This window comes from Amblyraja radiata, chromosome 19 (assembly GCF_010909765.2).
Source record: "Amblyraja radiata isolate CabotCenter1 chromosome 19, sAmbRad1.1.pri, whole genome shotgun sequence".
NCBI classification, from domain to species: Eukaryota; Metazoa; Chordata; class Chondrichthyes; order Rajiformes; family Rajidae; genus Amblyraja; species Amblyraja radiata.
In genome coordinates, this window is record NC_045974.1 from 4,216,409 (window position 1) to 4,244,242 (window position 27,834).

General features: G+C 42.7%; 2 protein-coding genes across 3 annotated transcripts in view; both read right to left on the reverse strand.

Moving 5' to 3' along the window:
* pacsin2 (protein kinase C and casein kinase substrate in neurons 2) overlaps nucleotides 1–13,966 on the reverse strand; it is a 60,428-nt gene extending 46,462 nt beyond the window's left edge. For both annotated transcript variants that reach the window (XM_033037493.1, XM_033037492.1), the window contains exon 1: nucleotides 13,640–13,966. The gene's annotated coding sequence lies outside the window, so the exon portion shown is untranslated. The remainder of the gene's footprint in view (nucleotides 1–13,639) is intronic.
* Nucleotides 13,967–17,365: 3,399 nt separating this feature from the next.
* On the reverse strand, nucleotides 17,366–25,646 carry snrpb2 (small nuclear ribonucleoprotein polypeptide B2). Its single transcript, XM_033037494.1, has 7 exons — nucleotides 25,513–25,646; nucleotides 22,966–23,057; nucleotides 21,371–21,543; nucleotides 20,227–20,361; nucleotides 19,708–19,764; nucleotides 18,055–18,143; nucleotides 17,366–17,729 (listed from the first exon to the last, which is right to left on the reverse strand). Exons 2-7 carry the CDS (start codon nucleotides 23,027–23,029, stop codon nucleotides 17,570–17,572), a joined length of 678 nt encoding a protein of 225 aa, XP_032893385.1. The 5' UTR covers nucleotides 23,030–23,057; nucleotides 25,513–25,646; the 3' UTR covers nucleotides 17,366–17,569.
* Nucleotides 25,647–27,834: the final 2,188 nt, after the last annotated feature.

Below are 27,834 nucleotides of genomic sequence, written 5' to 3' on the forward strand. Positions count from 1 at the left end.
CATTTTGACAGTTTCTGTCCCATCACCGATTGTACCCAGTTATGGGCAACATTACTACATCATGAGTCATAGAATACATTATTGCATCACCAATTCAAAAATACACTAAGTTTATCTTGCATGGGAAAGGGAATGCAAAGAACTTGTGCAGAGCGGGGCAAGCAAATGAGAGCAAGGAGGAGATGGCACCAGCTATAGCCATGCGACAAACAGACGATAAGCAGTTGTGAAAGCTTTGAGATATGGATGCCTCATAGTAGAAAGAAAGTAGCATAAGACTGCTCGAGGCACTGATGTGGGTGTGGTGAATTGAGCAACACAGGCTAGTAATGCAATTGGTATATATCAGTTGAACGCACATTCAATTTTCATTACTTTTGTGAGATTACCAGTGCCAGTGTCTAGAGAACCAACTCGCTCCCCGAATCACTTTCTTCCCTACTACCTGCAATTCAAAATTGACAATACAGAATCCAAGTGCTATGCAGGTTGTGTCACCTCATTGTTCAAAGTCCTAGATCAAGTTCCTGCCGGCAATAATTCAGTCATAATATATCTTCCTCTTACAACAGTCAACTACCTTTAACTAAGTTGCATTTAGAATATTTAATGACAGAATTTTAAATACCGTTAGCCGCTCACATTGTGAAGAGCCTGGGTTTGAATTCATCTCCCGTGACTGGAGCTCTAAATTGTTAACTGACCTCGTACTTCGGTAGCAAAGAATGCCACACAGCTGAAAGTGCTGACTCTTCAATCAACCCTGGCGGTTCTCTTCATCTGGAAGAGGAGGTGTGTCCTGATCTATATTATCCCTCAAGCAACATCAGAAAAACAGATAAAATAATCATAGTCACCTTCCCACTTGCAGGAGTTTGACACATACTACACAATATTATGATTTGAAATATTTTCACAATAGACAATTGTTGCAGGAGTAGGTCATTCGGCCCTTCGAGCCAGCACCGCCATTCAATGTGATCATGGCTGATCGTCCACAATCAGTTCCTGCCTTCTCCTCATATACCTTGACTCTGCCATTTTTAAGAGCCCTATCTAGCTCTCTCTTGAAAGTATCCAGAGAATCGGCCTCCACCGCCCTTTGCGGCAGAGAATTCAACAGATTCACAACTGTGTGAAAAAATGTTTCCTTATCTCCGTTCTAAATGGCTTACCCCTTATTCTTAAACTGTGGCCCCTGGTTCTGGACTCCCCCAACATCGGGAACATGTTTCCTGCCTCCAGCGTGTCCAAACCCCTAATAATCTTATATGTTTCAATAAGATCTCCTCTCATCCTTCTAAATTCCAGAGTATACAAGCCCACCCGCTCTATTCTCTCAGCATTTGACAGTCCCGCCATCCTGGGAATTAACCTAGTGAACCTAAGCTGCACTCCCTCAATAGCAAGTACTCCACTTTTGGTATGGTTTCATATAATGTTCTGTCATTAAATTTATTAAATGCAAATCTTATTTTCACTCAAACTACACAATGCAAACTAAATTGTAGACAAGTGGTAAAAAAAAATCAAAGGGAAGCTGATAGGTAAATGGGATTGCATAACTTGTATGGGGAGGAAACAGAGGGGTTGGGAGTGATGGGAATTGATCTATAAGGAACCACATGGGCCCAACAGGCAAATGGCCTCTCATGCTATTAAAATAGATGCTTTTACTAAGGCTTTTTATTTTAATGGCATTGGCTTTTTAGATTACATGTCCTCAATGACTTTGTTTTCACTCTAATGAAGTGTACACAAATCCCCACCCATTTTGTGCAATTCTTTGTCCCATGCCATTGAGTTCATCTATGTCACAAGACCAATTGTTATCTGGATTCATTGGAATTTATTATGGGAACCCTTTGAAGTGGGTCCAAAATACTCCCAACAGTTCTTAACACTGCGCTCTCCCCGGAAGTCGCAACTGGCTCTAACCAGCTGGATTTAATTAATAGAAATTGATTAGAAAGACAATTGATTAGAGGATGGCTTTACAGCATTTGTGGTCTGAACAATTGTTAATAACACACACAAAATAAGTAGGTAATTAGGAAAATACTTTATACTGAAATATTTGCCAAACATCAACCACATAATATCACATTTTGCTTGTTCCGGGGTTATAATAAACTACTTTGGCACATCAAAGCTTTGCTTGGGGTCTATATGGAGTTTGTGTATTCTCCCTGTGACCGCATAGGTTTTCTCCGTAGTCAACCAGGTTTGTTGATTAGTTGGCCTCTGTAAATTGTCCCTGGTTTGTAGGATAGAACTTGTGCACAGGTGATCATTGTTTGAGAAAGAACTGCAGATGCAGGAAAAATCGAAGGTAGTCAAAAATGCTGAAGAAACTCAGCAGGTGAGGCAGTGTCTATGGAGCGAAAGAATAGGTGACGATTCCGGTCGAGACCCTTCTTCACACTGATGTGGAGGTGGGGGTGTGCGGGAAGGAGAAAGGAAGAGGCAGAGACAGTAGACTGTAGGAGAGCTGGGAACGGGAGGGGAAAGAGGGAGAAAGCAAGGACTACCTAAAATTGGAGAAGTCAATGTTCATACCATTGGGGTGTAAACTGCCCAAGCGAAATATGAAGTGCTGCTCCTCTAATTTTTGAGTCCCACCGCAAATTGTAGGAGCAGCACCTCATATTTCGCTTGGGCAGTTTACACCCCAGCAGTATGAACATTGACTTCTCCAATTTCAGGTAGTCCTTGCTTTCTCCCTCTTTTCCCTCCCCTCCCAGCTCTCCTATAGCATACTGTCTCTGCCTCTTCCTTTCTTCTCCCCCCCCCCCCCCCCCCACCCTCACATCAGTCTGAAGAAGGGTCTCGACCTGAAACGTCACCTATTCCTTCGCTTTGTAGATGCTGTCTCACCCGCTGGGTTTCTCCTGCATTTTGGTCTACCACAGGTGATCATTGGTCTGCATAGACTCGGTGGGCTAAAGAGCCTGTTTCCACACTGTGTCTCTAAACTCTAAACTAATCTTGCAACCAAATAGCAAACTATATTTGACCTAAACCAAAATATAGAAACAACAACAATTCATCCCAGCATAACCTGTAAAATCAAAGCATCATTTTGAACTTTACCATCAGTCCCGTTGCCCAATACTTTCTGAATTGCCTTGCAAATTATTCTCTCAAGTGCTTATTCAATTTCCTCTGGACACATTGATTAATTCAGTTTTCCATTCCCCTCCAGCCAGTGAATTCCAGATTGTAACTACTTTATAGATAGGGGTTTCTTCGTATTCCCCCATTTCAGTATTCTGTGATCCTTAAACCTTGGATTATGCTAATGACATGCTTATGCACTTCCATGTTCTGTTACAACTCCAACCAATCTCCTTTTAACCTTTGCTCAATAGAATAATCTCAACTTCTTCCCTCAAACCCCTTGTTGAAATATATCATTGCTAGAACCAATCCAGTAAATCTTTTCACTAGCATCTAGGAGTCTTCAGATCCTATTGAATTCGACATGTTACTCCAGTGTTGGCCAAATGATAGTTTGTACAAGTTCATCAAAACTTCACTGTTTTTGTATTCCATGCCACTATTTATAAATTCCAGGATCATTTTATGCTTCACTAACTCCTTTCTTATTATGCCACCACTTTCAAATACCCATCCTTCTTGCAAAGTCATTTCATGTTCTTTTTACATAAATGACAAATTAGGAAGAGCATCTTGTGCGGCACAGTGGCGCAGCGGTAGAGTTGCTGCCTTACAGCGTTTGCAGCGCCAGAGACCCGGATTTGATCCCGACTACGGGCGCTGTCTGTACGGAGTTTGTACGTGTGGGTTTTCTCAGAGATCTTCAGTTTCCTCACACACTCCAAAGACGTACAGTTTGTAGGTTAATTGGCAGGTTCGTATACTTGGTATAATAAGTGTATATTGTCCCTAGTGTGTGTAGGCTTGTGTTAATGTGCGGGGATCGCTGGTCGGCATGGACTGTGTGGGCTGAAGGGCCTGTTTCCACACTGCATCTCTAAACTAAACTAAATCAAAGCATCTGGCCAAAATACTGGCTGCAAATCATAAAGCACAAAAACATTCAAACATTGTGGGTAGCAGATCACATGCATAAGCCCAGAGCATTTGTGGTGGACTTAACATTTTGTCAGATTAGAACATAATTAGAACCTGCCAACATTAGAACCATCTACAAGTATTGCAGAAATAGGAGCTAAAGTGATTTGATTTGAGCCATTTGCTCACAAGTTATCTTGACCCAAGTCTAATTTATAATCAGATCATCAGGCTCTTTGTAACAATGTTATTTTCCTCTTATTCAGTGAATGTCAGGGAATCGTTTTTTTCCCCAGGGCAAAATAAAGCAGAAAATGAGAAGGAAGCAACTAATAGTCAAATAAATAAATTGTCCAGAATTGCAAAGATTGCATGTGGCTTGTTATACAAATTGACAATTGATCACCTGACATCCTATACATGATACTCTTATTGTCATAGCAAGTGGAGGCCGAAAGGACAAAAAGAGAAACAGTAATAGCTGGAATGTACAATGTATGGTACGTGGTTTACATTTAATGGAGGGTAGATATTTCTCAATTCAAAGACCTTGATGCTTTGTAGTAATATCTGCTAGCTCAACAAGCCAAGTGATAAATTGATACAAACATAAAATTCCATCAGGAAATCTTTGTCAGTAATTTTAACTACATTTCTGGAACAAATATTAAATATGTTCTCTGAATATGGATTGTGTTGTTTCTTTCTTGCCCTTCCCTTGAGGAGTACAATGCCCATTGATAGATAAGTAAACATATCAGAACACAAGGAATAATCCGGCACTAAAGAAATTGAGCTTCCTCAAACATGCAATATCTCAATTAATTATTCCCACTGAAATATTCTCAGATTTTGTAATGAACACTGAAATATCACCAGCTGTTCAGTACAACTGCATTATTCATAGGCTTTATGGATTTTTGCATTGAAACTTGTTATGATTAGTGCTTGCAGTGACTTTGAAAGCTTCAGCATTGATCTTGTTGCCAAAACATTTCTGTGTTCACTGACGTTTAAGAGGCAAATTGATGGAGATGGCAGAGATTAGTCCAGCAGGTAGGTGCTGGTATCTCAGGTTTCTAAACGGTCCTTTCATAAGCTAGGGTACTGTCTGATTCACCTCTACCCCACAGCGGACATTGGACTTTGTCTGTGGAACTGATGCACTACAATGCTGAGAACTGTATTACTTATTATCCCCAAGTTTGACGATTGTATTTTTGTGTATTGTATTATCTGATCTGATTGGATAGCATGCAAAGAAGGTTTTCACTGTACCTCGGTACACGTGACAATAAGATAATAATAAACCTAAAACTAAACCCGTGATGGCACAGGGAGGCAGAATTCTTTGTAGTCCCACACACAATGACATAATCTGACAGGCTCCAACATGTGAACTGGAGAGGAGATGAGATTTTGCCCAGATCCAGTAAACTCTTCTACACCCTCGGCCACATGTTGTGCGATCCATCCACAAGCAAAGCAAGTGCAAAACCTGCACTTTCATCTGTTCCTTTCCCATCATCCAGAGAGCCAATCAATCCTTCCAGTAGAGCAGTGTTTCACATGCACTTCATCCAACTTAATGTATTGCATTTGGTGCTCATGATGTGATCTCCTCTACACTGGAGAAACTAAATGTACATTACTCGACAACTTTGTTCTACCCACAACTACTGATGCTGGAAATTTAAAACTAAAACCAAATGCTCAAATCACTCAGCAGGTCAGGTAACATTAGTGAAGAGAGAAACAAGATTTAAACACAAGGAACTGCAGATGTAGCTTTACTTAAAAAAGACACAAGTGCTGGAGTAACTCAGCAGGTATGGAGAACATGGATAGGCATGTTTGAAGAAGGGACCCGACATGAAACATCATCTATCCATGTTCTCTAGAGATGTTGCTGAATGCTCTGAGTTGCTCCAGAACTTTTAGGTAAACAAGGTTAATATTTTAGGTCACACGCATATTTTAAGTTGCAAAGGACTTTAAGCTTCCATTTGTTCATCTCTTTAAATCTCGAAATCACTCTGACAGCTTTATCCTCAGCCTCTTACATAAGTCCAAAAATGCTTGTTATAAGCTTGAGGAACACAACCTCATCTGACAACTAAGGTACACAAAAATGCTGGAGAAACTCAGCGGGTGCAGCAGCATCTATGGAGCGAAGGAAAAGGGTGACGTTTCGGGCCGAAACCCTTCTTCCGACAACTAGACTTGTTTCAACCCCCAGGACTTCACACTGAATTTAGCAATTCCAATTAATCCCTTTTTTACATAGATGTGGCTGCCAGCGGCCTCGGTATTCTGGGAAATAGCATTCCTAGAAAATGGACCGTATTGCGATTTTTCATTACTTAAATCTATGTAATTTGCTCCCGTTTCAAAATGCCAGTTAATAAAACAATTTTGTATTGATTTTGTTTCTGTAAACAAATTACACGAGAGCAATGTTTTCTCCATATCACAAACTTTTGCGGAGTGATTTGTGAAATCATTACCCAAACAAATGAGAATTGAGCTTATTTTTAGTCTGTAGAGATACAGCATGAAAGCAGGACCTTCGGCCCACCGAATCTACACCGACCATCGATCACTTGTCCACACTGGCACACTAATCCTTCTTTCGCATCCACTCCCAACACATTTGGGACAATTTTACAGAAACCAATTAATCTACAAATCTGCAATTCTTTGGGATGTGGGAGGAAACCAGAGCACCCGGTGGAAATCCCACACGGTCACAGGGAGAAGGTGCATACTCCAAATAGACAGCACACGAGGTCAGGGTCCAACCTAGGTCTCTGGCGCAGTGAGGCAGCGGCTCTACTAGCTGTACTACTGTCCCGTGCTGCTGTGCCATGAATTTCCATAACCTGAATGGGCGCACAGTGGGGTCTGTCTGCATACTTTTGCTTCAACTTGTTAGTCTCTGCATCGTTTTGTTCCAACTGTTGGAACTATGGAGAACAACTCACTAAACCTAGAATATTTAAATGTTTTTTAGATTTATCGGAAAATTAAACAGGTCATGCGATAGGAGCAGAATTAGACCATTCAGCCCATCAAGTCTACTCTGCCATTCAATCATGGCTGATCTATCTCTCCCTCCTAACCACATTCACTTGCCTGCCTTTTCCCCCATAACCCTTGACACCAGTAGTAATCAAGAATCTATCTATCTCTGCCTTAACAGTTCTTTTTTTAAATGATTGGATACGGTGGCACAATGATGCACCACATGGCTGCTGGCTCAGCTCTACTGACTCGGGCTCAACCCCGATCTGTGTGGAGTTTGCACATTCTTTCTGTGAACACATAGATTTCTTCCAATGCTCCAATTTCTCCCACATATGTTACAAGATGTTGGTGAGGCCGCATTTGGTACTGTGTTCAGTTTTCGTCATCCTGCTATAGGAAGGATATTGTTAAGCAGGAAAAAGTACAGAGATCTACGAGGATGTTTCCAGGACTTGAAGGCCTGAGCTATATGGAAAGGCTAGACTTTATTCTGCAGGAGGCTGATGGGTGATCTCATAGAGGTGTATAAAATCATGAGGGGAATAGATAGGGTGATTTCAGAGTTCTGAACAGGTACATAATAGGAAACATTTAATGGGGCATGGGTCCAATGCGGGGGCAGGTGGGACTAGTGTGGATGAAGCATCTGGGTTAGCAATGGCAAGTTGTGCCGAAGGGCCTGCTTCCGTGCTGTATGACTCCTCGATTTTATCCATTACCACCTGCATGAACAAATTTCTTCTCATCTCAATTAATATCAGTTATTCTGAGATCACGACCGTTGCCTCTAGAGCCATCAGACAGAGAAAACATCCTCCCTGCACCTGGCTTGTCATGCCTTATAATAATTTTCTGGAACTAGTCTAGTGCATCTCCATTGCACTTCCTGTATAGTAATGCACTCATTATTTAGGCGAGGATACCAAAACGGTACATGATACTTTGGGTGGAGTCTCATCAAAGCCTGATATAATTGCAATAAGACGCATGAACTCATACATTCAAATCCTCTTGTACAGAGCAACATCCCATTTGCTTCCTTATTCACTAGCCACACCTGCATGCTGGCTTTTGGTGTAGGAAAGTACTGCAGATAGAAACATAGACAATAGGTGCAGGAGTAGGCCATTCGGCCCTTCGAGCCTGCACCGCCATTCAATATGATAATGGCTGATCATCCAACTCAGTATCCTGTACCTGCCTCCTCTCCATACCCCCTGATCCCTTTAGCCACAAGGGCCACATCTAACTCCCTCTTAAATATAGCCAATGAACTGGCCTCAACTACCTTCTGCGGCAGAGAATTCCAGAGATTCACCACTCTCTGTGTGAAAAATGTTTTCCTCATCTCGGTCCTAAAAGATTTCCCCCTTATCCTTAAACTGTGACCCCTTGTTCTGGACTTCCCCAACATCGGGAACACTCTTCCTGCATCTAGCCTGTCCAACCCCTTAAGAATTTTGTAAGTTTCTATAAGATCCCCCCTCAATCTTGTAAATTCTAGCGAGTACAAACCGAGTCTATCCAGTCTTTCTTCATATGAAAGTCCTGACATCCCAGGAATCAGTCTGGTGAACCTTCTCTGTACTCCCTCCATGGCAAGAATGTCCCTCCTCAGATTAGGAGACCAAAACTGCACGCAATACTCCAGGTGTGGTCTCACCAAGACCCTGTACAACTGCAGTAGAACCTCCCTGCTCCTATACTCAAATCCTTTTGCTATGAATGCTAACATACCATTCGCCTTCTTCACTGCTTGCTGCACCTGCATGCCTACTTTTAATGACTGGTGTACCATGACACCCAGGTCTCGTTGCATCTCCCCCTTTCCTAATCGGCTACCATTCAGATAATAGTCTACTTTCCTGTTTTTGCCACCAAAGTGGATAACCTCACATTTATCCACATTATACTGCATCTGCCATGCATTTGCCCACTCACCCAGCCTATCCAAGTCACCTTGCAGCCTCCTAGCATCCTCCTCACAGCTAACACTGCCCCCCAGCTTCGTGTCATCCGCAAACTTGGAGATGTTGCATTCAATTCCTTCGTCCAAATCATTAATATATATCGTAAATAGCTGGGGTCCCAGAACTGAGCCTTGCGGTACCCCACTAGTCACTGCCTGCCATTGTGAAAAGGACCCGTTTATTCCTACTCTTTGCTTCCTGTCTGCCAGCCAGTTCTCTATCCACATCAATACTGAACCCCCAATACCATGTGCTTTAAGTTTGTATACTAATCTCTTATGTGGGACCTTGTCGAAAGTCTTCTGAAAGTCCAGATATAACACATCCACTGGTTCTCCCCTATCCACTCTACTAGTTACATCCTCGAAAAATTCTATAAGATTCGTCAGACATGATTTACCCTTCATAAATCCATGCTGACTTTGTCCAATGATTTCACCACTTTCCAAATGTGCTGCTATCCCATCTTTAATAACTGATTCTAGCAGTTTCCCCACTATCGACGTTAGACTAACTGGTCTGTAATTCCCCGTTTTCTCTCTCCCTCCCTTTTTAAAAAGTGGTGTTACATTAGCTACCCTCCAATCCTCAGGAACTACTCCCGAATCTAAAGAATTTTGAAAAATTATCACTAATGCATCCACTATTTCTGGGGCTACTTCCTTAAGTACTCTGGGATGCAGCCTATCTGGCCCTGGGGATTTATCGGCCTTTAATCCATTCAATTTACCTAACACCACTTCCCGGCTAACCTGGATTTCACTCAGTTCCTCCATCTCATTTGAACCCCGGTCCCCTGCTATTTCCGGCAGATTATTTATGTCTTCCTTAGTGAAGACAGAACCAAAGTAGTTATTCAATTGGTCTGCCATGTCCTTGTTCCCCATGATCAATTCACCTGTTTCTGACTGCAAGGGACCTACATTTGTTTTAACTAATCTTTTTCTCTTCACATATCTATAAAAGCTTTTTGATGCTGGCTTAAATCAAAGGTAGACACAAAATGTTGGAGTAACTCAGCGGGACTGGCAGGTCCTTCTAAACATTGCCCAATCGTTCACCAGAAATTAGTGACACTATACGAGTACTACAGCAGAAAACCTTGAAAAGTGTAGAAAATGTTGGAGTGTAATTAAAAAAGGATATTTTAAAAGCAAAGAGAATAGCATGAAAATATTCTGACAACCAAAAGCAAGTACATAAATAGCAACAGAATAACTAAGGAAAGCATGGTCTGTTAAGGTAACCCATGTAAGGAGGCAAGAATGTGGTTATGATTCCCAATGAAAAATCCATAGCTGTCTGCATAAGAAGGGGATCCTGCTGATAATATTGTATTTATGGAGAATAACTGAAACACTGGCTGAGATAAACATAGTAAATGAAGAAATATTGAAGAGGTTTAGTGTCTTTAAAAGTGGAATAATCACCAAGCTGGGATGAAATATATACAGGTTGTTAAATGTAAAAAGGGAGCAAATTGTAGAGTTTGTAGCAGGAATGTTTCAATCCTCCCCGTGTCCAGAGGATTGTAAGAATGTCAGATGATTGTTAAGATTGTTCCCTTGTAAATTTCCTACTGGTATGAAAGTGTCTACCATTTTCTGTAGGATGACCTCGGCTAATCTCCAGGATTTGATTATTTGCTCCCAAGTGTGAAGACAGCAGGTGCAAGGTAGTACAATTGCCTCTGAATTCCCAATACAGTATGCTAAACAGAATATATCACACAATGGTGTCACCACTAGTCACCATCATTGAAAGCCCCACATAAGAAACCTTTGTAATTCTTCAAACAGTTTCAGATTGCGGACCATTATGTATCTGCACACTGTAAATGGCTGAATTGTAATCATGTATTGTCTTTCCGCTGACTGGGAAGCACACAACAAAAGCTTTTCACTGTACCTCAGTACACGTGACTATAAACTAAACCAACTAAGGCAACCAGGGTTAAACAACAAATTTGGCCGTACCAATGATGAGCATTTCCTGAGAATAAATTGACAGAAAGGAAAGGGATTTTTAAATCTTTAGCTGTTTTGACATTTGGGAGCTTTGCGGTCAGAGGAACACAATATAAAGCTTGTTACCAGCAACTATGAATCATTCCATTATTTTCTTATGTCAAAATACCCAGAAGCTTTATTTAGCAAGGCAAGAGTAACTAAAAATCATAGGTCAGGCAAACAAAGCTGAATGTTTTAACTTCTAACTAGCTTAATAAACACAGTATAACACAGGTAGCAATTTTCTTCACCCTTTTTAAATTCAACATTGGTTTAAAATACTTACTACTAAAACTGATTGCAAGGGGAATCCCTTGAATCTGATTGTTGTTGCAATCAGATTCAGAAAGTACTAATATCTACTCAAAGCAACAATCCTGATGTATGCAAGAAGGAACTGCAGATGCTGGTTTAAACCAAAAATAGACACAAAAAGCTGGAGTAACTCAGCGGGACAGGCAACATCTCTGGAGAGAAGGAATGGGAGACGTTTCAGGTTGAGTCCCTACTTCAGACTGGTTTCTTCAATCTTGAAATATAGTGCTATTCCTCAGAGTACACTACTTTTTTTATGGTGGAATTAATGTGAACATTAAAAATTGGATGCCTCAACGAAAATTCTATAGTTTAATACGAACTCAATTATAAACAGAGATTTAGCTTTGTGATTTATATCCTGAATTACAAAATCAGATGATAAACTAATGCCATTTTCATTGTCATGGATCATACCATACTCACTTAGTAAATACGTAAAAATATATACTTAAAGGCCCATATCAACAAGAATCCCCATCTCAAAAATTCTGCGCAGAATATGTAAATAAGGGCACGATTTCAATCAAATTTTGTCTAGTTTCAAATATGATTGTGAATGAACCCAAATGTAATATGATCCTCTGTAACAGCTATCAAAATAAACCAAGTTCCCAAGGAGATCACCTTTCAAAATGAAGGTGGAACATTGACGCAGGTAAATATCAGAAACGAGATGACTGTTCAAAAATAAATATCCCCTTGTATGGTAGGTATCAGAAACTCGCTTCAGCAATGATTACTGCAACTAACTTCTGGAATAAAAGCTAAACTTTTTCGCATGCGATTAGTAGAGCCCGCCGGTAGGCACTAAATGCTGGAGTAACTCAGCGGGACAGGCAGCAGTTCTGGAGAGAAGGAATGCGCGACGTTTCGGGTCGAGACCCTTCTTCAGAAGAAGCCGCCCCCGCACTCACATATCGAGCTTGAGCTATTCTGTGGTTCTCAGATGTTCTACTTCAATCGTGTACGTAAGGGAATGAGGCGTCAGTTAACCTTCCTGTTTAAACGCTGTACGGCCCATTTACGACCTCCTGTGATAAATTCCTCCAAAGACCTTGAAGTGGACGGGTGATCGTTTCCCCGCCCACCTCCTTCCTTCTATTCAACCTACCCCGCAAGCATGGGATCTGCAAGAGCGCATTGACTTCCGCACACTTTACAAACAGATATTACAGCTTTGGAGCCGCAATGCACACGCCAGAGTAACCTCGGAATATCTGAGTTTTCATTTTTTTCCTGGTAATTATACAAATAACATACTGCACATATTGAGTACCTTTGAAATATCTGAACTTTCATATTATATCTGGTTGTTACACATAATGTGTGTAGGAAGGAACTGCAGATGCTTGTTTAAACCGAAGATAGGCAGAAAAAGCTGGAGTAACTAAGTCAGTCTGAAGAAGGGTTTGGGCCCGAAACGTTGCCTATTTCCTTCGCTCCATAGATGCTGCCGCACCCGCTGAGTTTCTCCAGCACGTTTGTCTACCTTCGATTTGCCAGCATCTGCAGTTCCTTCTTAAACAAGCTGGAGTAACTCAGCGTGTCAGGCAACATCTCTGGAGAGAAGGAATGGGTGACGTTTCGGGTCGAGACCCTTCTTCAGTCTGACAACACCATGACGTGTTGTACACAAAATAACCTTGGAACATCGGCGCTCTCGTGTTATTTCTGGTAAATTATACGATGCCATGTCGTCCACAGAACAAACTTGGAATATCAAAGGAATATTCCAACCTTGGAATATCTGAGCTTTCACATTACTTCTGGTGGTTATACATAACACGTTTTGACACAGGGTAACCTTGAAATACCTGAGCTCTCACTGTGTTTCTGGTCACCATATAATATAGAGTAACCTTGGAATGTCTCCATCTGAGCTCTCTGGGAACCATACAATAACGTTGCACACACCGAGTAACCCAGGAATATCTGAGCCCTCACTCCATTTCTGGTTACCATACAATAAAGAATAACCTTGGAATATCTGAGCTCTCTGGTACTTATACAATAACATTTTTGCACACACAGAGTAACCTTGGAAAATCTAAGCTCTCGTGTTATTTCTGGTAACCATACAGCAACATGTTGTACACAGCGAGGAGCCGTGGAATATCTGAGCTTTCCCGACAGCTACAACACATTATGCTGTGTGTGGCCAGTGTGGATGCGGACACGCCAGTCCTGCTGACCGGGCTGCACACACAGTCAAGCCCTGACCGCATACCAACACAGTTGCGTCACCTGATGCAGCCAGAAAGCTCCATAAACTCTTACCTTTAAACTTTTTGGTTCAACAGGAGGGGTCGGTGATTCTGTGCGTCAACCCCCCGCGGGCTGTACCCCGTGCGGCCGGGTCGGAGCCTCCTTCAGCTGGTGTCCAGTGGTGGGGTGTGGACCGGGGCCTCTCCCCTCCCTCAGATCGGAGCTGTCCGCCAGAGAAGCTTCACCAGCCGCGGGCAAATGGAGCTGCAGCCTGGGCCTGGAAGCGGGTTCAGGCCGTCGAGGCTGCGGTGTGTGGCGCCCGGCCGGTTGTTCACTGTCAGGCTGCGCCGCTCCCACCGTCGCCGCCGCTGCCGCTGCTGTCCTGTCCCGCTCGGCACCGCGCATGCGTCGCCAACCCCGCCCTCACCGTGCGCGCGCGCGCGCGCGCCCCCGGGTCGTCATCCCCCACCCTGAAGCGCGCGCGCTCCCGCGTCGTCATCGTCATCCCCACCCTGGAGCGCGCACGCCCCCGCGTCGTCATCCCCCACCCTTTGGAGCACGCACGCACCCGCGTCGTCATCCCCCACCCTGGCCGCGAGCGCGCTCCCGCGTCGTCATCCCCCCCCCCCCCCTCGCGCGCGCTCAGCCCCGCCTGACGTCACTCAGTCCTGCCCCGCGCGCTCCTCCAACGGCAACGTCCCGCCCAAACTCGGGCGCGCGCGCTCCCGCAGTCAACATTCCCCCATCGTCAACCCTCCACCACATCCCGGGACCGCAGCTCCCGAGTGCGCGGGCTGATGTCGCAGGCATTCCCAGCGAAGGCCAAAGAACCTGGGCAGAAGGCTGCCAGACAGACAGGTGTTCCAGCAGAAACCCCGACCGTGCTCCACCTGGGAACAAAGTGAACTGGCGCACATACATAGAAAATAGAGTAGGCCATTCGGCCCTTCGAGCCTGCACCGCCATTCAATATGATCATGGCTGATCATCCAACTCAGTATCCTGTACCTGCCTTCTCTCCATACCCCCTGATCCCTTTAGCCACAAGGGCCACATCTAACTCCCTCTTAAATATAGCCAATGAACTGGCCTTGCTAGTTATGATAGAAACAGAAAAATAGGTGGAGTCTAGTAGGCCATTCGGCCCTGCGAGCCAGCACCGCCATTCAATATGGTAGACAAAAGTGCTGGAGAAACTCATCGGGTGCAGCAGTATCTATGGAGTGAAGGAAATAGGCAACGTTTCGGGCCGAAACCCTTCTTCAGACTTTTACAACCTCCGCCATTCAATAGGATCATGGCTGATCATCTAAAATCAGTAGGTAGACAAAAAGCTGGAGAAACTCTGGGTGAGGCAGCATCTATGGAGCGAAGGAAATAGGCAACGTTTCGGGTCGAAACCCTTCACTAAAATCAGTACCCCGTTCCTGTTTTCCCCCCATATCCCTTGATTCCTTTAGCCCTGAACTAATCTAACTCTCTTTAAAACATCCAGTGAATTGGCCTCCACTGGCTTCTGTGGCAGAGAATTCCACAGATTCACAACTCTGGGCGATGAAGTTTTTTCTCATCTCAGTCCTAAATGACGCACCCCTTATTCTTAAAATGGCACTGGACTTCCCCAACATTAGGAACATTTTTCCTGCATCTAACCTGTCCAATCCTTTAAGAATTTTATATGTTTCTGTAAGATCCCCTCTCATCCATCTAAATTCCAGTGAATACAAGCCCAGTCGACCTATTCTTTTATCATATGTCAGTCCTGCCATCCCGAGAATTAACCTGGTGAACCTACGCTGCACTCCCTCAATAGCAATAATGTCCTTTATCAAATTAGACCAAAATTGCACACAATACTGCAGGTGCGGTCTTTACCAGGGCCCTGTACAACTGAAGTAGGGCCTCCTTGCTCCTAAACATAAATCCTCTCGCAATGAAGGCCAACATGCCATTAGCTTTCTTCACTGCCGGCTGTACCTGCATGCTTACTTTCAGTGATTCAGATAATAATCTGCCTTGCTGTTGCCACCAAAGTGGATAACCTCACATGTTCTTGCCACCAAAGTGGTTAACCTCATGGTGGTAAAACTGCTCCACATAAAATAGTGGAGTAACAGTACAGTGCAGGAACAGCCCCTTCAGTCCACAACTTTCTGTGCAGAACATGGTGCCAAAATAAATTAATCGCCTCTGCCTGCATTTGATCCATATCTGTGTTCCTGTGTATTTAGTCTTAAGCGTCTTGACCCAAAACATCACCTATGCATGTTTTCCAGAGATGCTACCTGACCTGCTTGATTCAAGCACTTTGTCTCTGTTTTACCCATCTAAAAGCCTTTTAAACACCACAATCATATCTGCCTCCATCACCATCACCATCCCCAGCAGCACGTTCCAAGCAGCTACCACCCCACGTGTCAAAAAACGTGCCCACACATCTCCTTTAAACTTTGCACCTCTCTCCTTAATAAGACAGCTATATCCCACAGTGGTGCCTTAACTGACTAGTTAATTTCTTCCAATAGTATTCATGAATGGACAAGCATTGGCATCAGAATATGTTGAAGCATCTGGAGCAGCCCTCAGCTTGATTTTATTCATATAAAGCTCGTCAGAGCCATCACATCTAACCAGAACTGCACAGTTCCCCAGCCAAAATCTGACCAATGTTTTAAATTGGAGCATAAACACCCTGCTCTTGTACTCGATGCCCTGACTAATGAAGGGCAGCATCCAATATGCATTTTTAGCCACATGATCTACCTGCACTGCTACCTTCCAGGATCTTTGAACTTGTGCACGAAAGTACCCAGTTCCTCAATACCCTCCATGGCACCAACATTCATGTTCTAGCCATATTGGTGCTCCCAAAATCTATCATAAGATCATAAGTGATATGAGCAGAATTAGGCTATTCGGCCCATCAAGTCTACTCCGCTATTCAATCATGGTTGACCTATCTCTCCCTCCTAACGGTATGAGTTTGGTATTCCGAAAAAAGCAAGGAATCATGGGATGTGTCAAAGGTCACTCGCGATAAACATTTGCGGCAACTATGCTGCTGCATGTATACAGATCTGCGTTTCATCCGTAGTCAGTATCGAACCTGGGTTTCCGGCGTTGCAAGCGCTGTTGAATTGCTACTGGACCGTCTACGTCTCCTCCCGAGTGTCCCATCCCTGTCCGGGGGTAGCCGGAGATGTCCAGGGTGACCCTGGACTGATGGGACACTGACCCGGAGCAGTGGAGTTAGCGCTTCTTCTCCGCGCTGGCTGTAAGCCTGGGCTGCCACTGCTCCGAAACCGGTTCTGAAGAAGGGTCTCAACCCAAAACGTCACCTATTCCTTTTCTCCAGTTTGACCTGCTGAGTTACTCCAGCTTTTTGTGTCTATCTTCGGTTTCAAACAGCACCTGCAGTTCCTTCCTACACATTATGTTTCCCATGCTTCTTGGTAACGTTCACCAAGCAAGCCATGCCTTCAAATTGCTTATGCAGTTTTCTGTACATTTCTGGCAAATTTGCTAGTTGACAATGATACAACAGTTCGAGGTGTTTATCAGATACAGATCTTATCTGATCATCAGAACTTAACATGTTCTAACACCAAGATGTTACTGACTTTATCTGGACATTGTTTAAATTAATAACTCAGAGCACAAATGCACATTGGGTCTTTTCTGTAGTTGGAATTCTATGATTGTAGTTGAACACGACTCAAGGCTTTCAGGGATGATCTAGAGCTTGGGGGATCATCCGCATGTTTTTTAATGAAATAACAGCTATTATTCTGAAAAAGGTTATTGGAAAAAACATTTATTATATAAACAAACCAGTCTCTTGGCATTCAGATGTCCGCACCCAACGTCATACAGGGACAGACAAAGACACATCTCAGTCGCTGACAGAATGTAATCGTTGTTACAAGTCCACAATTACCCAAGAAATTTGCAGGGCTTTGTTTTGAGTGAGATTGTGGAATAGTTTTCTCCCCATGACCCGAATTATTTCTTGGCATAAGTGATCTTCATTGCATGCGATGGTGTAATTCTGAATCCCTGCAATGCATCGCGAGCAGCTCCAGCCTGCCCTTCATTTTCAAATTCAACAAATGCTATGTCATGGCGCCCTGGAACCAAACGCACCTCCTTGAACCCAGGGAATCTGAAAAGTTTTTTTTTAAAGTAGGTTAATACGGATATGACAAATATTTTGAATGCTAAAGATTGATTTATTAGATTTAAGTCAATGTGGAAGTAATCAATGGTTTAAATAGTTTTACTGAACAGCAATCAAGCAGAAGACATTAAGTGAAAATTCTGTCTAATGTTGTGTAAGTCTGAACAATAACCCCTGCGGGAAACCACTATATTCTCATCCACCCCCAAAGTAAAATCAAGTTACATTTATAATCAATAAAAGAAATGATCCATGTTATTTGACTACAGCAAAAAAAATGAAAATGGCTTTTCCCCCAGTTTCTACTTACTGATTAAACAGCATAGATAACATCATCTCATTGGTCTCTTCAGGCAAATTTGTGAGAAACAGAATATAGTTGGGTGGATTATCTGGCACCTTTAAGGAAGAAGATAAAATTGAAAACTTAAAACTTTTAAGTTGTTTAAAATTGGACTAAAGTACAAATACATCAAAAATCATATGAATATACTTAAAATTCTGATCAAAAAGTGAAGAGGGTTGGCAAAAGATATTCAATTTAAAATATTGTTATGGAAACTTTAAAACGGCACAGATGTAACAAGCTTGAAGTAAATTTTAATGGGAGACTTGCACTAGAACAATGATTCAGCCATTTATAACTTGCATTAACAACTTCGATAATAGGACTGTGTATTGTTTAAAGTTTGATTGATGATTCAAAGAAAGGGCTATGTCAGCGACAATGGATCTGCCACATTGTTCACGTGTGACACTCGACCCAAAGCAGACACAATCAAAACTCATGGATGTGTTTAAAGCTTTCAATATTCAAGAGAGATTCAAGAGACATTTATTGTCACATGCACCAATTGGTACATTGAAATTTGGGGTCACCATACAGCCATACGAATTAAAAAAGATAGACTTTTAGCACACGATAGACTTTAACATAAACATCCCCACACAGCAGAATCAACGTTTTCCACTGTGAGGGAAGGCACCAAAGTTCAGTCATCCTCCTATGTTGTTCACCCATGGTCGGGGGCCTCCCGAACCCCTCGCAGTCGCCGCTATGGGCCACCCGATCATCAGGCCCTTTTGCCGGGATGATGGAACTTCGATGTGGGAACGGAAGAACATTCTCAGCGGCTTGGACTTCCGAATCGGCCACTTCTTACCGGAGACCTCGGCTCCCGAAGTCCACAGGCCGAGCTGGATGGAGATTCACACTGGCGGCCCTCGGCAAAGGGATCCCAAGACTCCGCGATGTTGAAGTCAGCGCCGCGCACGGCTGGATGCTCCACAGCTCCATGATGTTGAAGCAGCAGGCCCAACACTCTGGAGCTTCAAACAGCGATCCCAGGAAAGGCATCGCCCGCTCCACGATGAATCCAGTGCTGCGCCGTTGCTTAAGCTCCTGGTCGGTCCCCGGCAGGGAAAGCCGCGCCAATCCAGTTGGTAGGCCGCGGGGGGGGGGGGGGGGGACTCGAAGAATAGTCGCATCCTCGCCAGGAAGCGATTGAGAAACGGTTTCCCCCTTACCCTACGCACCTCCCCTCACATAAAAATATTTTTAAAACTCCAACACATACTTTTTAAACAGACTAAAAATTTAAAAGATAGAAAAACAGACAGATTGTAGGCAGAGGCTGCAATCATGCGGCGCAGCTAGTGGCCATTTCATGAAGAAGTGCAGAATATCCAGTGGTTCCCAGGAGCCTCTGACTCCAACTGCAGTGTAGGACTGTTGGACTGGGATCAAGAACATCAGGAGCATGCCGTCAAAGGCTACTTGGCAGTAAGAGCTCAAAGTATCCACCCATCTGCCATGTCAGGTACCACCACATCCCATTGTTGAGAATGAAACTGCAGAAAACTTACCAACTATTACCAAATGCCTTGCAAGATCAGAATCTAAGTTTATTATCTTTAGGAGTTTCAATTATAACAGATTTTGTTTTTTTTGTTAATTACTTACCTGCTGAGTAGTTGAAGAGGTTGTTTGGTTAGAGTTTGTAGTTGTCTGTGTTGTTGCCTAAAGGTAAGGAATCATTGTAAGTTGTGAACGATAAATGTGAAAAACTACCGATCCCCTTATCCCCACCCTAATGACTAATTCTTGTTTTTCATTTTAATCTGAACAAAATAGTTAATCAATATACAGTTTAACACTGCCTTGCATCATCAAGCAAGGCAGTCTGATCAATGAAATCTCCAAAACAATCGAATGAAATAACATTTCATTCTCAACTATGAATTCTAGTGTTCCAACTAAAAGATTAAAATTTAAGCAGCAACCATGCAGTATAATTGTTTCCATTGCAAACACAAAATACACTTATTGCTTTTACAGATTTGTTGACAGACTATCGCTAGACTTGGCAATAAACTACGTTACAAAGGCAGCTATTGTCTAATTAAAGCATCCAATACATTTAAAAATAAATTGAAATTTTAAATTCTAAAAATTGCCTGATATAAGACAAGCCTTCTTTACCTGATTAGCTTTTTTGCTTACAGCTATTTGTTCTTGTGCTTTGTTCTTTTTCTTTTCTTTTTTCTTTTCTTTATCTGCAAAGGTGCCCCTCATTTTTGAGACAAGATCTGAATCAGTTTTTGCATATTGAATACGCTGAGGAGAATAAAGTAGAATATGCACATTTCAGCAAAATGTATCATTGGCAATATAGTGATAGGAAAGTGAACATTTTGGGAAGGTGTGTTTCTGTGTTGAAATGCACTTTTTGACGTTAAAATCTTTCCTTCATAAAACAAAAAACGAGTTCAAAAAAAGCTATATAAACCACAAATTGATATTAAATTGTCAAAGACACTTGTTCCACCACACGCCCCATTTACCATCACTAAAATGACCAAAATTATTAAGAATTAACCATTAGGCCAGTGTGTCAAAATAACCAAGTTAAATTGTGAATACATTTTACACTAGTAATCTCATCCCAAAAGTGGGTATACTTTTACCAGGTCAAGATGCTGCCTTGACAATAATACCCACATTTATTGTGGAAAATAAATGCCAGATTTGCCAGCAATCCCCACATTAAAATAAAATCTGGCATCTCCTTTTTATTCAATCTACACACCAGGACTGCAATACACACCTGACCAAATATAATTTTAGTCACATTAAAAGAGCTCATTCGCTAAAATGGTGTGGAAGTCTGTTCAAATACCAATTTGTTCAGTTCATTAAATTAGGAAATTCCAAATCAATACCATGATAATTAATAAAGTAGCAAACTTGGGACATTAGGCCTGTCTCATCACATGATCATTGGAAAATCTGCCACAAGCTGTTAGTTTGTGCCCCACTCACAAGATGGTGGAAAAGCAGGAGAGCTGGTAAATAGGGCAAAACCATTCAAAGATTGAGATTCGTGTATCACAAATGGCATTTTCTTAACTTCTTATCTCTGTGGATAACAGCCTAACGCCATTTTAATCGCTGGCAGATTACAATTGATAATCCTGAGGCAGCTAGTCATAAACTTCCAATTCCAATGAAAACCCATAAATACAAGACTACAGATCACATGTCAGTAAATGGGGTCAGCAATGGACAAGATGCCCCAAAGACCTATGCGACTTTACATTTTTAAGTAATTATGTCTTTAACTTACCATAGGTTTGCCATAAAATGGAAATCCTTGTATTTGTCGTAATGCACTCGTAGCACAGATTATTTCTTTAAAAATTACAAAAGCTTGCCCTCTCATTTTCATAGTTTTTAAAGCTACGATATCAACAATTTGACCAAATTGAGAAAACAGGGCGTACAGTGCTCTCTTCAACTCTGCGGAGAGAAACAAGAAAGGTTAATTTTCCATTTTAGTCCCTTTCGTAAATGATTTTCATAACGTTACCAAGACTGAGCAATGTTAATAAGACAAAGTGTTCAAGTGTTAATAAGACGACAGCTTTTAAAATAGTGTACGTTTTGGAAACATACCATTTGACTGATTTCATTGTAATAACATATGTACACACCATTTCATTATCAATACATATTTATGCCTTACATTACCCTTGGTACTTCTTCCTTGGTACTAACACCACCAATTTAATCAACTGTGTTTTAATAAACATAATGCACGAGGACAAGGAATAAAATAAGTTGTTAAATGATTACTTGACCAAATGGTCATATAAATGTCAAATTCTCAGCTTCAGCGTAAAATAAAATTTGAACAGAAGTAATGACAAGAGGGTAGACACAAAAAGCTGGAGTAACTCAGCGGGACAGGCAGCATCTATGGAGAGAAGGAATGGGTGACGTTTCGGGAGTGATGTCGGGAGTGGGCGGGGCAGAGATAGAATGTTGTTGGAGACAGTGAGACTGGTGGGAGAACTGGGAAGGGGAGGGGATGAAGAGAGAGGGAAAGCAAGGGCTATTTGAAGTTAGAGGTCAATGTTCGTACCGCTGGGGTGTAAACTACCCAAGCGAAATATGAAGTGCTGTTCCTCCAATTTGCGCTAGGCCTCACACTGACAATGGAGGAGGCCCAGGACTGAAATGTCAGATTGTGAATAGGAAGGGGAGTTAAAGTGCTCAGCAATGAGGAGATCAGGTAGGTTAAGGCGGAAAGGGGTGGAGATGGGAAGATGTGGTCAGTAGTGGGATCCCATTGGAGGTGGCAAAAATGTTGGAGGATTATATGCTGTATGCGACAGCCAATGTGGTGGAAGGTGAGGATGAGAGGAGGGGGATCAAGAGCAGAGCTGCGGGATATCGAGGAGACCCTAGTGAGAGCCTCATCTATAATGGAAGAGAGGAACCCCCGTTTCCTAAAGAATAAGGACATCTCCGATGATCTAGTATGGAAACCTCATCCTGGGTGCAGATGCGGCGTAGACGGAGGAATTAGGAATAGGGGATAAAGTCTTTACAGGAAGCAGGGTGGGAAGAAGTGTAGTCTAGATAGCTATGGGAGTCAGTAGGTTTGTAATAGATGTCGGTCAATAGTTTGTCTCCTGTGATGGAAACGGTGAGATCCAGAAACGGTAGGGAGATATCGGAGATGGTCCAAATGAATTTGAGTGCAGCAGTGAATGACAATAGGAGTTTGGCTCTGAAGAGAAAAATTCATCAGGATTGCTCTGAAAAAACTCCTGTGTAACAGTCTCACTATTTTTGATGTGCCAAGTCACTCAACCACAGATAATGCAGATACATGCAAGCAAGTTATACTGTTGAGAAAGCTTCACAACCACTTACCTTCTTTTTTAACTTTATCGTTGATATTGTTAATGTAAATTGTTTGGTTAGGTCGGATATCCATTTTTTGCGTCTTCAAGTTAATTCAGATCCTAGGTTTAAAAAGAAATAGCTATAACTAGGAATATAATGCATGGGCAAGGAGATAGATTTAAAATTATTGCCAAATGGAAATTTTGTGAATTGATGTATTTATGATCTAGTATCACTGCAAGTGTGATGGAAACAGAATTAGTGCCTTCATTAACAGCTAACTATCTTCAGATTCCAATAGTACTATCCACACTCTGCAACTTTAAATTGCCTTGTCTTTTCTTCTTTTATATATTCTGACAATTTTGGCCTGTAACATGAATTGTTTCTTTTTGACCTGCTGAGTATTCCGTGTGTCTGCAGTGTTGTGTTATTTTCACTCTTTTAAGGAAGAACATATCAACATTTGACTTGGTTGGTTTAGTTCAAAGATACAGCGTGGAAACAGGTCCTTTGGCCCACCAAATCCACACCGATCAACAATCACTGTACACTATTTTTATGTTATTTCAGCTTTGCATCGTACACACTAGGGCCGATTTACGGAAGCCAATTAACCTACACACCTGCATGTCTTTGGAATATGGGAAGAAGCCGGAGTACCCAGATTTGATCCATGCAGGCACAGAGAGAATGTACAAACTATGCACAGACGGCACCATATCAGGATCAAACCCAGGATCTGTGGCGCTGTGAGGCAGCAGCTCTACCGTTTTAGACTCAAATATATTAGACAATCAGCCAATCTAGCATCGCATTTCCAGCATTCACTGTTTATTATTTTTACCTTCTGAACCTTCTGAATTTTATAGTCGGCAGGGCAGTACTCTGCATATCGCCAACTTGGACAATTTTTACATTTTTTCAAGCCAATTCATTAATCCAATTAACCTACAAACCTGTACGTCTTTGAAGTGTGGGAGGAAACCGAAGTTCTTGGAGAAAACCCACGCAGGTCACGGGGAGAACGTACAAACTCCATACAGACAGCGCCCGTAGTCGGGATCGAACCCAGATCTCTGGCGCTGCATTTTGCTGTAAGGCAGCAACTCTACCGCTGTGCCACCGTGACTGATATTTTAAATATCACTTCTGCCAATATCCCACTTCACTCAGCATTTGTCAACGCACTTACTTTTCACTCAATTTTACTACTAGACTTGGTCATCTTTTCATCTCTTGGGGAAAATTCCTGTTTGACTTGACAGAATCAAAACAAGTTCTCCGTGGCTCGGAGAAATCAGAATCAAAAATCAGAGGGTTATGTCTCAAAATAAGGGTAACCATTCAGGAACACTCAAAGGCTGGTGAATCTTTGAGGCTTGCAGGCCTCTTGTGCAGTGAATCCCAGTCAATTACTACATTGCAGGGAGCATTGAATAATTTATTGATCACCAGTGGAATCAAGGGATAAATGATTTGTGCAGGAAGTGGCAATGAGGCAACGGAGTAGTCACAATATTAAACTGCAAAACAGACATGAGGGGCTGATTTAGCTAACCCTGCTTTTAACATGAATGTTTTTAAACCTATCACAAACCAGATCATCACGCAAACCAACCTCCCTTCCATTGACTCAATTTATACCTCACATTGCCTCAACAAGGCCAGCAGCGTAATCAAGGACGAGTCTCAACCTGGTCACTCCCTCTTCCATCAGGCAAAAGTTACAGGAGTGTGAAAACACACACTTCCAGTTTCAAGAACAGTTTCATCCCAGCTGGTGTCAGGCAACTGAAAATCATCCTACCACAACCAAAAAGCTGGTCCTCATCTACCTCATTGGAGACCCTCGGACTATCTTTAACTGGATGTTACCTTGTATTGAATTGAATCCTTTATTTGTCATTCAGACCTTTCGGTCTGAACTAAATGTTATTTCGTACCAAACGTTATTCCCCTTATCATGTATCTGCACGCTGTGAATGGCTCGATTGTAAGAGGGAGTTAGATGTGGCCCTTGTGGCTAAAGGGATCAGAGGGTATGGAGAGAAGGCAAGTACGGGATACTGAGTTGGATGATCAGCCATGATCATATTGAATGGCGGTGCAGGCTCGAAGGGCCGAATGGCCTACTCCTGCACCTAATTTCTATGTTTCTATGTAATCATGTTTACACTTTCCACCGACTGGATTCACTGTACCTCGGTACACCCGACAATGAACTAAACTAAGTACCGACAGAGCCGGCGGGGCTGCACCGTCACCGTGACACCCGCGACGACCCAGAGCCCAGGCCCGGGCCCCCCGGACTCCGGCCACAGCATCAACCTGCTGTGGGACTGAGAAAGCGGCTGCACCACCCCCCCCCCCCTCTCTCCCCCCGCCCCCCCCCCTCCCCCCCCCCCCCCTCTCTCCCCCCGCCCGGTTTCCACGTTTTGCCAGGCCCAAAGATCCTACAGCGGAGCTCGCTAAGGGATCGTTGACCAGGCCGCTCTCCCCATACACACACAGCCCGCCGGCTTTGGCTCTCCTTTCCTCTCCCCTCCCCAGATACGAGGCCCCGGTCCTTACCAGTCCGCTCTCCCCTCACACAGCCGCAGTCCCCCCGCCGGCGCTGCTGCTGCCGCCGCCTCGCCTCTCCTCTCCCCCCTCACTCGGCTCCGCGCAACGCGACTGCCCGCTCACTGTCGGCGCACCGATGTGACGTCTCGACCCGCCACCGTCATCAGTCGGCGACACAGGATCTTTGCTGATGAGGACGACAATGTCCACAGACGCTGCCCGACCGCGGAGTTAGTCCAGCACTCGCTGTGCCCGCTCCTGCAGGTACCTGGCCGATTACATCGCCGCGAACTCACCCTCTACTACTTCTTCTTCTATGTAGTTTTTTTTGGCGGTTGGCAAACAACTTTTTAGTGCATTACCGCCACCAACTGGTATGGAGTGTGGATCAAATAACATCATTATAACTTATATACTAATAACCTATATCTTTCCAAACAAATTGGTTATCCTGAGAAAAAGCATTAGGATTTGATAGCACTTATATGAATTATTTTGTGAAATATCTATTAAATCAAATTGTACTTTTTCTTTTCTGAATCGTTCACTCATTTGTCTTCTTTCTACCTCATACCTCTCACAATGTATAATGACATGCTCTATTGTCTCTTCTTGCCCACAGTATTCACATCTGCCTGTATTATGCTTGCCTACTCTCACCCTCTTCTGCCGGGCCTTTATTATATACCGCCGTTCACCGCCCGGCAACACCAATAACGGCATTTATAAACCGTCTGTACTTAGCAATGTTACAAAATTTTGAGATTTTAAAAATCAAGTCTGCAATTTATCCCATCAGATAAAGCACACACATAAGTTTAATTTGACACCCAATTCACTTTCATATCTTCAGTATTAAAAAAGTTATGGCCATTTTCATACTCGGAAATTAGCATCTTGTTCCCTATTGATTTTCCATTGACTTAACACAAAAGCTGTGATCGAGGACAGTGAAATGGCCATAACTTTCTTAAAAATTAAGAGAACTGAAAGAAATTTTCAGTTATTATAGATTGAAGCATTCTGAAACAAATATGAAACAATCTTACTTGGATGACCTGAAATTAAAGCATATAATTAGTTAGTTACCCAATTGTAGCTAATTCCAAACTTCAATTACTAGTTCTAAACATCTATCAATTTCTTAAGAAAAGATTAACATTTTTAAATAGCCTAAGTGTCCAAATAACATTCACAAAGAATTCACAATAAAACATGATTTTTAAATCTCATTGACATTAATTTATAGGCCAAATTGAAGGAATTTAGTGTTTAATTCCCGTAAATTGATGGACATTTAAATCATCTTGTGAGTGGGATTTTGTGGAACGGGATCGGTAGGAACGTTGCGGTTTGCGGTGAATTTAAACCCCATATCGGCAGGAAAAACACTGCCGGTTCGTATGGGGCCTAAATCACCTTTTCACAACGTAAAATTTGGATTAAAGTAATCCTAAGAAGCACGTTTATATGTAAAATAAACGGCTTACCTTTATCTGACCCGTACGGGAGATCCGTCCCATTGTCGGCGTTGACGGCGTTAGAAGTTGATTTTTATTTTACTCCAGCAATTAAATTATCCAGCGATGGTTTTAAAAAACTTGATAGAACAGATGTCGGAGCGATTTCTCTGCAGCAGCTAAACAGCCTGAGAAATCGACTTTGACAGGCAGGAGAAAACGGCATTTTAATCCCGCTCCCCTCTCAAAGGTGCCAAAGTTGCGCACACGGCCAGTGGCAGAACTGCAGCGCCACTGAAGGTAAGTTTTGTAACATACCTACTGTACTGGAAGGAACTGCAGACGCTGGGCTAAATCGAAGGTAAACACAAAAAGCTGGAGTAATTCAGCGGGACAGGCAACATCTCTGGAGAGAAGGAAAGGATGACATTTTGGGTCGAGACCCTTAAAAACAGTTCATAAGTTCCAGGAGGAGAATTATGCCATTCCGCCCATCAAGTCTACTCCGCCATTCAATCATGGCTGATCTATCTCTCCCTGTCAACCCCATTCTCCTGCCTTCTCCCCATAACCCCTGACACCCGTACTAATCAATCTGAAGAAACGTCACCAATCCATGTTCTCCAGAGATTGTCGGACCCGATGAGTTACTCCAGCATTTTGTGTCCTTTTGTGTATTAACCAGCACCTGCAGTTCTTTGTTTCAACATTTAAAAGGCACTAGTTCAGTTACATGGATAGGAAAGGTTCAGGGGGATATGGGCAAATGGGAAGGTGTTCACTGATATGTAAAGCAGCAGAGATTAACAGACAAAAAGGGACGATAAAACGAGTACAAGAGGGGGATAAGAAAGAAAGTGCACGCAACCTT